The following is a 10,224-nucleotide window of genomic DNA, read 5'->3' as shown; positions in this document are numbered from 1 at the left end:
GGTTCAGCCACAACTGGAGTATTGTGTCCAATTCTGGGCACTGCACTTTAGGAAGGATGTGAAGGCCTTGGAGAGGGTGCAGAAAAGATTTACTAGAATGGTTCCAGGGATGAGTGTCTTCAGTTACGTGGATAGACTGGAGAAGCTGGGGTTGTTCTCCTCAGAGCAGAGAAGGTTGAGAGGAGATTTGATAGAAGTGTTCAAAATCATGAAGGGTTTAGATAAAGTAAATAAAGGGAAACTGTTCCCATCGGCGGAATTGTCAAGAACCAGGGAGCAGGGCATGGATTTAAGGTGATTGGCAAAAGAACCAAAGGCGATATGAGGGAAAACGTTTTTACGCAGTGAGTAGTTATGATCTGGAATGCGCTGCCTGAAAGGGTGGTGGAAGTAGATTCAACCGTGGCTTTCAAAATGGAATTGGATAAATACTTGAAGGGAAAAAATTTGCAGGGCTACGGGGAAAGAGTGGGAGAATGGGACTAACTGGATTGCTCTTACAAAGAGCCGGCATGGGCTCGATGGGCCGAATGGCCTCCTTCTGTGCTGTAACCAATCTATGATTCTAGGTTATGCTGATAAGACTTAGATGAAGTAGGGTGGGAGGAGGCTTAAATGGAGTATAAATACCGTCATAGACCAGTTGGGCCAAATGGCCTGTTTCGATGATGTAAATTCTATGTCATTATTTGATATGAAGTCAAGAAATTAGACAATCAAAAATCACAATTTATAACGTACAGAAATTTATTGCATGTTGACATAACACAGGGCCTACCGACAGCTACAAGGCTCAAACCAGTAAGAATTCTGAATCTGTAAAAACTCTTATTACAAAGTTCAGTCAATAACCATTGTTAGTCACTATACTGGGTTGAGATCTGTTGAAGCTGGACTGAAAGTCACCTTCTCACGTAAGTACTGGTGCACATTGTGTCATGAACCAGCAGTCGCGAGCCTGGAAATAACTGAGAGCAACATCACTGTACGTATGCTTGACACATTCATGGTCAAATTCCTCTCTCCACTGTTTTAACATGGGCGTTTAGTCCCTTTGAAACAAACGGGTCAACGTCCCCATCAACAGAGTAGGGAGCAGAATTTGATCCAAACGTTTGATAGTTAAAGGGGCATAACCTTAAAATTAGAGCTAGGTCGTTATGGGGTGATGTCAGGAAGCCCTTCTTCACACTAAAGGCAGTGGACATCTGGAACTCTCTCCCCCAAAAAGCTGTGGATGCTGGATCAATTGAAAATTTCAAAACTGAGACTGATAGATTTTTGTTGGTAAGGGTATCAAGGGATATGGAACCAAGGCAGGTAGATGGAGTTAAGATACAGATCAGCCATGGTCTAATTGAACGGCGGAACAGGCTCGAAGGACTGAATGGCCTACTCCTGTTCCTATGTAAGGAAAAGGTAAATCCAGAATATTACTTTAAACTGCGAGAGTAGGACAAGATGGACACATGTCCAAACAAGTAAAAGGTACATTTCGGATTGAAATCAGGAAATTCTTCACACAGAACTCCAGCATAAAGCATTGGAGGCAAAAACCCTGGTTTCATTTAATAGCCAGTTGAACGCTGGATTGAGGGAATGTAGGGTCTTTCTGGATGAACAAAGTAAGATGGTCGCACGGCCCTCCTCCTCAGTAATTAAGTAGAGGAAAATGGCTGGGTTCCTTAAAAATCTCCCAGTAACTCCTAGGGTCAAGGCTCAGATTTAGAAAAACCATTCCCTCCTGTATTAAATGACCGTAAGATAACATTGCACTCAGTACGTTACCAGGCTAACATGACCCCCAAATGTAAGACTAGAAAATCTGATTGCCCTCTTTGAGGCTGCTGAATGAATGGTCATAAATCTGTGGCTCATGAACGCACCACATTAAAATACAGACATTGGCTTTGAAATAAAGATTTTTCCATTTAAATTAAGACTTTCTCAAAGGTATTTTGATACCAGCGGCATTCTGTGTAAAATATCAAAATCAAACATAAATAAAATCTTGCAGCAAAAAAAAGACAATCTTTGCTGTTAATCTTTCAGAGAACTTTGCACGTAAATACATGTACTGTCTCCCTTCGAAAATGCATTCACATCCACTACAACAGTTCAGGTCTCTGGTGGCGTACTGTAAACAGTGGTAGGTATGCAATGTTCAGCCTGGTCACATGTGGAATTACAGTTTCAGTTGGAGTGTACATACTTTTTAAAAGACTACATCAACACAAATATTATAAACAATCCAAGCTACAACAGGACTTAAGGTTCCAGAAACAAAACAAAAAATACAGAATGAACGAGAAGGGGAATATAAACAAATCATGTTTTCATGCATTTCTGCAATCTTGTTATTTTCCACATGCTACAGTTAAAATGCTCACAATCAGAGAACGATTGTGTCGTTCACAAAAAAATTAGTGAACCCGATATCTGGACACCCATTTCATATCTCTATTGGCGCACCAGTGATTTCTTTGTCTATGTGTGCAACGAAGGTTTTCAAAAACTCAATAAAATACAATACTGTTTTTTGCTTTACTACTAAAGTTGCATCGTCCTAGAATGAAAACCTTCTTAAAGAGACCATTAAGGTATATGTGTGCAAACATCATCTTTATCTTATCAACATATTATCTTATATTTCTATTGTGAAACTTAAAACAAAAACTGTTTGAACTAGTAAGAGTTAATATATGCGCCACAATCTATTAAAACATTCAGGGACTCATGAAGACTTGAAATAAATTTGATCTATATATTTTTTCTCACATGTTTAGGAAAACAAAAATAGAATTGTAAATCTGAACCTACTATAAAAGCACAGAACCCAAACTACAAGTCCAGTCAAGACTGATCTAATAGACAGTGAAAATACTCAGAATTCACTCTTTAACAAAGTGGAACCAACCTACAGCTACATTGCTGCTCTTAAAGAGGAACCAGGAGCAAGGTCTTTTATTTTACAGGAATAGATCTCGCACACTATCCCACCGGCTCCGCACTGCCTCTGATAATAAAGCCGGTTCATACATTGATAGCAACATGGCATAAATTAACTGGACCACAATGACAAAGATCAGTTGATTCAAATCTCGGCCTTTAAAATGTCATCATATACATACCCCTGAGGTAGCCAAATATGAAATCAGGAGAAATCATGTCAGCTGTTCGTGGTAAATGAACAGGCCAGCTAACTGAAGTATTCTCACGGTACAGCATTATCCTGCCGCTACACTTGGCATATACAGGTACTGTCCACACAGCACACATAACACTGTTAATTGCCCCTTTAAAAAACATAAAACACTAGAGTTCAGCACACAGAGAAACGCTGGTATGCACCTTTATAGTGTTGGGATCCCGAGTGAAGCAATGGCGTCCATGGGTTCCACTGAGGGAGTTTGTAGTTGCTTTGCTAACAGCAACTACAACAGCAGCAACAAGGTCGAAGACACAGATATTCAGGGTTTTCTTCTACCCTCTTCAAAAGTTTTGTAGAGTTTTTGAAGATGATGCTATTTAACCAGGTAAATCGGCAAAACCCTACATGATATGCAATTCTTCTATTAGGGTTCTACAAGACCTATTCCTAAAGCCTTTAAGGAGCATTCACAATTTTTGACAGGATAATCTATGGGAGTTTTCTACAGCATTTCATAGATGGCACATCCAAGAATATCCATCTCACATTTACAATCTGGGTTTGCAATATGCTCTGGCAGGTCTTCCACTCACTTTAAATATTTTGGTCACATTTGACTGCAGCCCCCTTTTGTTTTTAACTTAGAGGCTCTCATTTTTCTCTTTTTATAGGTTCCCCCCACTCTAATAGACTAGGCCGTGAACTTCTTTCCAATCATTTGTCAATTCTTGCTCTGTGAATAGTATACAGGAAGCGTGCTGTCATAGGAAGGATTGACCTTTGCCCTGGAAGCGAAGCATTCTGCTGATGTACAGTGCTTTACTCAGAGGCCTGACTCATACTCACTGAATAAAGCAGGTCAATGTCATTCAGAGTGGGGGGGGGGGAGAGGGAGGGAGGGAGGGAGGGAAGGTGGAGGGGGGAGGGGAGCTGGAGGGGGGAGGGGGAAGGAAGAGGATCTAAAACCACAGGCCTCTGGGTTAAAAATCCAGCAATCTTAACCAACTCCTGCGATTGAAATTTGTGCCTATCTGGATTAAAAGTCCATCAGCACACAATCCCTTTCATTTGCAATTCAAGTCGGAGACCCCTTCAATTGAAAGCACAACACTGATACCAAGAGCTACCAACCGCACCTGTCTAAGTGGGCGGGTTGCAGTGGGATCCCAGTGTTCAGTGAGTTCAACCCTTTCAAGTTATACGACAAGTGCACTCCATCATTAAGATCACCTTATTCCCTTGATGAGAGGGCTGTCCTATGAGGAAAGATTGAGTAGAATGGGCCTTTACTCTCTGGAGTTTAGAAGAATGAGAGGTGATCTAAGATTCTAAGAGGGCTTGACAGGGTAGATGCTGGGAGGATGTTTCCCCTGGCTGGAGAGTGTAGAAATAGGGGACATAGTCTCAGGATAAGGGGTTGGACATTTAGGACTGAGATGAGGAGGAATTTCTTCACTCAGAAGGTCAAGAATATTTGGAATTCTCTACCCCAGAGGGCTGTGGATGCTCGGTCGTTGAGTATATTCAAGACTGAGATCGATAGATTTTTGGACTCTAAAGGAATCAAAGGATATGGGGATCGGGTGGGAAAGTGGAGTTGAGGTCGAAGATCAGCCATGATCTTACTGGGTGGTGGCACAGGCTCGAGGGGCCGTATGGCCTACTCTTGCTCCTATTTCTTATGTTCTTACTAATGTACAAAACTGTAACAAATTTTGCAAATTCAAAACCTGTTTCTTAAAATTGAGAATTCTTCAGAAAAGTATCCATGCAGAAGTATTTGTCACACCCAGGTCTAGCGTCCTGAATTTGGACAGCAGCCAAAGAGTTGGTTGTTACAATATCGACATAGAAACTCGGGAAATTAGTTTTACCAGCTAGGAGATGGAACAAATGCTTCCAGCAGTTCCATTTTCCCCAGGATTTGGCATGGATTTGCTTCAAATAGTATGTGAATCTGTTCATCCGTTGCTAAAATATTAACACGAGAAAATTCGGTACTGAAGGAGTAATGTCTTGGAAATAGCTTTAAACCTGAGTCAGAAAAAACAATGAAAAAAAAATTGACACTAGACATTGCTCATTCATGGCAATCCACCCACACGTCTCTCTTAGCCAAAGATACACGATAGGAAAGCAACGGCAAAACTCCCACAGGAACAAAACAGGAAAGCCAAAGGTTTTTCTTACAAATTCTATCGTATAATATAAAACAAATGGCTTCACCCTTGCCTGAAATACGATTTGCTGAAAATGTAGGCCGTACAGTTGCCAGGTGTAAGGAGTAATTTTGCAAGATTCACTCCCTCGTTACATTGGGTATCACTCTCACATGACCCACCTCCAGCCTGCAATCCCGTCTAGCAAGTCTCCTCATCAGGACTACAGCCTTGCCTATCCTATGCATAAGACAGATGGAAAAAAGATCTTTCTTTTGAAGTTCCAAGCCTGAGGGTATATAACAAAACAAAGATGGGCTGTGATTTTTAGTCTATAAAGTAAATGATTGCATTCAACTGCTGTCAGTTATTTGTAAATTATTACTCCAATTGGATTATTATCTGTTTTCATATGTTTAATAGAATCCCCTCAGTGGGGAAAATAATTCTATATCCCAACTGGTATTTTTTTTTTAACCACAGCATATTGGACAGGAACAAATCATGACGGAAAAGACACAACAAAGTTCCTAGACCAACTCAAAGGGTGGAAGCCTATTCTGTATCTGCAAAGTTAAGGCAAAAACTGATTGAGATTGACTTGTTTATGCAGGTTCAAAAAGAACCACTTTCTTTAAAAAGTACAAAGCTAATTCCTTTATTCTGATTGAAATGCTTGCAAAAAGAATCCTAAGAACAAAACAAAAATGAATAAAAGAACTGAGATGGATTTGTTTAATGTGTGCACCTTTACGGAGCAGACCAGAGATCTACTAGTCTGGATCCAATATAACCCCGATAGACAAATCCTAGAACAATGGCGATATTTTTACCAACTGCTTCCGTGTTCCTTTGGAAATCTTTCAACAGCAACTGAAGACAATATTTACAGGCAACCTTATAGAAACCTAGGCTTTCAGCAGTCTATACGTTCATTAACTTTATTGGGTGTGCCCAATAAAGGTATAAATTGATTCAGACTCTCAACTCTACCAGTTTCTCTCTTTCAACATGATATTCCATGCACAGTGCAGGTCAAGTGTTGCAAGTACAAGTCAATAGGGATCAGGGTCACTCTGTCACTTGTTCCAGTAAATGCTTTTGCAGCTTATGGCAATGATGAGAGAATGTTCTGGTTTTGTACTCAGTGACCATGTCTCTCTGAGGAAAGTATTCAGTACCAAAATGAAATGTCTTGTCCGTGGAAGTCGACAGATTTTCCCCCAGGGGATATGTCAGAAACCTGTATGTTCTATATCTCCATTCTTCTGGAATGAAGGCTACTTCAGGTTCTCCTCACATTTGCCAATTTGCATCTTTAAAATGCCACTTTTATGCAAGAGCCAGAGTTGCAGAAACTCCTCCGGCATGGCATGGTAGCCCGAATAAGGCATCACGTTGTCATAGTAGTGGTGGCTGATTATCCTCCCTTGCAGGTCCATTGAAAAGGGCCAAAATCCATAAAGGGCTACATCTTCGCAGAGGCTCAAGGCAACACTGACTAGGAAAAGGCCCGTGGACAGGCGTTTGCCATGGATTCCCTTGCTCTTCCAGAACTTCTCAACGTTGCGCAGGAAATCCGGATTGGCGAAGAGTATGGTTTGGTTGGCACTGAAGTCAGACAGCGTGTAGTAGGTGCGGAAGGAAGGATCTGTCCCTGTCTTCATGGAAAAGGCAGGCATGTAAATGTAGCTACGACCATACACCTTCATACTCTCCACAAAGGATTTCCTGGACCATAGAAGGTTCTGAAATCTGAAAGAAAATGGAAGAAATATTGAATCTTCACTATTAATTCTTAGCTGACGATGGGGGAACTTCTATTAATGCATAAATATCACAAATAGCAGTGAATGGCTCTAGCCATATAACTTTCTATAGAACACGTATTTTATATCATCATGGGTTTTCATCTTTTACTGCTTCCAGACACTTTCTGATTTATTGGAAGGTTGAAACAGGCTGATGTAGTGGACAACCAAACTGTCCTTTCACCTCTGAGACCTATGTTTAGCAAGTTGACAGGATGAAGATTTCCCTATCTCACTCTCTAACTGCAAAGTCCCACATGAAATGAGTTGGGCAACCCCAAGTCCTAGTGGGCGTGAATCCAAAGTACAAAATTGTCCATCAATTGGAACTACTTTGCACTAGAGGGTAAATTTGCCACCTTGGCACCCCAGCACAAAATCAGGCAGGTCGGAAACACATGTCTGGAAATGGCATGATCTTCCATCCAACGGGGGTGCCTGATTTTCCCAATATGTGCTTCTGGCAGGTGTGATCCTACACCTGGACTGTCAAGGTGGAAGATTTACCCCAAAATCGTCACACAGCCCAAACCAGGCCTAAAGGTTGGTCCGTGTGGAAAATGGGCTCTTTCCATTGCTTAAGTAAAGAGTCCTCTTCTGCTTGTGCTGAGAGGATGTTTCCCCTTGTGGGAGAGACTAGAACTAATGGCCACAGTTTAAAAATAAGGGGTCTCCCATTTAAGACGGAGATGAGGAGAATTTTTTTCTCTCAGAGGGTCGTGAGTCTGTGGAACTCCCTTCCCCAGAGAGCGGTGGAGGCAGGGTCATTGAGTATTTTTAAGGCTGAGTTAGATAGATTCCTGATTAACAAGGGAGTCAAAGGTCATAGTAGGTAGACGGGAAAGTAGGGGTGAGGTCACAATCAGATCATCCATGATCTTATCAAATGGCAGAGCAGGATCGAGGGGCTCTTAATTCGTATGTTCGTATAAGATTAGGGTTGAGGCTACTTTACAAGTTAGTGCTCTCGGCATGAAGTCTCACTCGACGGCAGGGCCAATTGGACAACCGGCTTTGAATGTCAATGTGTCCAATTTACATCCCTCCCCATTTTATCATTACTCATCTCGGTGACCGGAAGATGGGAAGGCTGCATATCGGACTTGCTGACTTCCGTGTCCGACTGTCTCTTCTATTCTCCATGAGGCTCCGTGGTGGGAGCTGTAGCTTGTATTTAATCTATGAAAGAAACCTGACATGGGGGTCAATTTTCGGATAGCCAAGCGGGTGCGTTCGTGGCGGGGGGCTCCTAAAACTGGGGATTCCCGGAGCGGGTCCGGAGCACGGCTCCAACCCGCCCACTTCCATGTTCCCCAATGACGCGAGTCGGTGCGCGCGCAGCCCCCGCATGCGGGACTCCCACTGGCAATCAAAGCCGGCGGGATCCCACTTAAGATCATTATCTGGGCACTTGAGGTCGTTTACAGACCTCATTAGTTGGAGATTTTAGGAGGATTCAGATTTTGGACTACCCAGAGCGCGTTTCCCATACGGGGGGAAACACTCCCTGTTTAAATAGACGTGTTGCAGCCAGTGGCAGCTGCAAAGGTCCATTTAACAGGTGCGGGGTAAACCCTCATTCATTGCAGCAGGGCACTCTGTCACCTCAAAGTTTTGCCTGCCACACCGTTGTCTCCACACTCCAAATTATTAAATCATACCCTAAACTCTACTGTCCAAACACATTTACCTATTTTGTGGACCCCTCACACTTACACTGTCAGGATTTGGGGGGGGGGGGGTGGGGTCCATTGCTGCATTCATCAGTCCATTGGAGAATGAGCAACATCACCAGCCTCGCCAGGCACGCCGTCCACCTCTGCCACTTGGAGCTACACAATACAGTGTTGCACAACAGGCACCTGCACAAAGCAGTCGTCCAACTACACATACACCCACTGTAGGGTAACCCAGTGGGTGGCATCAAGGGTATTCATGAAGAACCTCATGAAAGGGCATTATTGCACAAGCCAGTCAAGAATGGCCAAGATGTGGCAGTAGTGGTGACAATATAATATGTAATGTGAGTTGATCAGAAATCAAATATAAGTAAAAACCATGACAAACCCTCAAACACCCTTGTGCATCCCCTTCATGCTCACGACACGTTTGCCGGAGTGTAGGGGAATGAGTAAGTGTACTCAATTCGGCTGACCTACTTAGGTCATTGAAGCGCCTCCTGCACCGTATGCAGGTGCGTGATATGTTGCTTCCTCCAACATACGTGATGAATGCCCTGTGGCTGTAGCACAGGTAGTGGCAGGTGGGGTGAAGCTGACCGTGAAAGAGATGCATCAGAGGGTGAGTATGAGACAGAGCCATGAGACTGTATGAGGATTGGGTTGAGTGGTAGTGGTGAGATGGGTACTGGGGAGGTGAGGAAGTGCAGGTGAGATGAGGATGAGCTTTGAGTGGGTGTGAGGAGTGATGTGATAGAGTAGTGTTGGCAGTGCAGAAGGAGATGTGGGGTGGGGGCGGTGATGTGGCAGACGGAGTGTAGGGGAATGAGTAAGTGTACTCACTTTGGCTGACCTACTTAGGTCATTGAAGCGCCTCCTGCACTGTATGCAGGTGTGTGATATGTTGGTGGTGCTGGTGACTCCTCTGCCACCTCGAGCCAGGCCTTCATGGTGGCAGAGGCAGGCCACTTCCTCCCGTCCGCCGGGTGGAAGATCTCCCTCCTCCTCCTCCTCACCCCATCCAGTAAGACCTGGAGTGAGGCATCATTAAACCTGGGAGCAGCCTTCCCTCTGGGCTGCTCCATGCTGTCATTTTGCCTATTTTCTGCAGCATCAGTCAGTGGAGGACTGCCCCTTTAAATAGGGCTCCTCCAGCAGACAGCCTATGATGCGGGTGCGCAGTCCGCCCGCTGCGCAGCTTTCCAGCGCGAAACCCAGAAGCCACGTCAAGTGGCTTCAATTTACTTACGTAAATGCTCCATTCCCCAGAAATAACATCATCCTTCACCTGTTGTCTGTATAACAGCCCCCTCCCAAAAATATATATATTTCAACTTACCAGCAATGATGTGCTTAAACACTGTTGTATCATAACAATTTTCCCTACATAACAACAGTCACTGCACTTCAAAGATGAATTAATT

General features: G+C 43.4%; 1 protein-coding gene across 1 annotated transcript in view; it reads right to left on the bottom strand.

The window, feature by feature from the left end:
- Nucleotides 1-726: 726 nt before the first annotated feature.
- Nucleotides 727-10,224, bottom strand: part of st8sia1 (ST8 alpha-N-acetyl-neuraminide alpha-2,8-sialyltransferase 1) — a 91,533-nt gene continuing 82,035 nt past the window's right edge. The window contains exon 5 of the mRNA XM_068004721.1: nucleotides 727-7,065. Coding sequence (XP_067860822.1) covers nucleotides 6,591-7,065 — 475 coding nt within the window. The 3' untranslated portion in view covers nucleotides 727-6,590. The remainder of the gene's footprint in view (nucleotides 7,066-10,224) is intronic.

The sequence above is a fragment of the Heptranchias perlo genome, chromosome 24 (genome assembly GCF_035084215.1).
Source record: "Heptranchias perlo isolate sHepPer1 chromosome 24, sHepPer1.hap1, whole genome shotgun sequence".
Classification (NCBI taxonomy): Eukaryota; Metazoa; Chordata; class Chondrichthyes; order Hexanchiformes; family Hexanchidae; genus Heptranchias; species Heptranchias perlo.
This window is presented reverse-complemented; position numbering and strand designations above follow the sequence as displayed.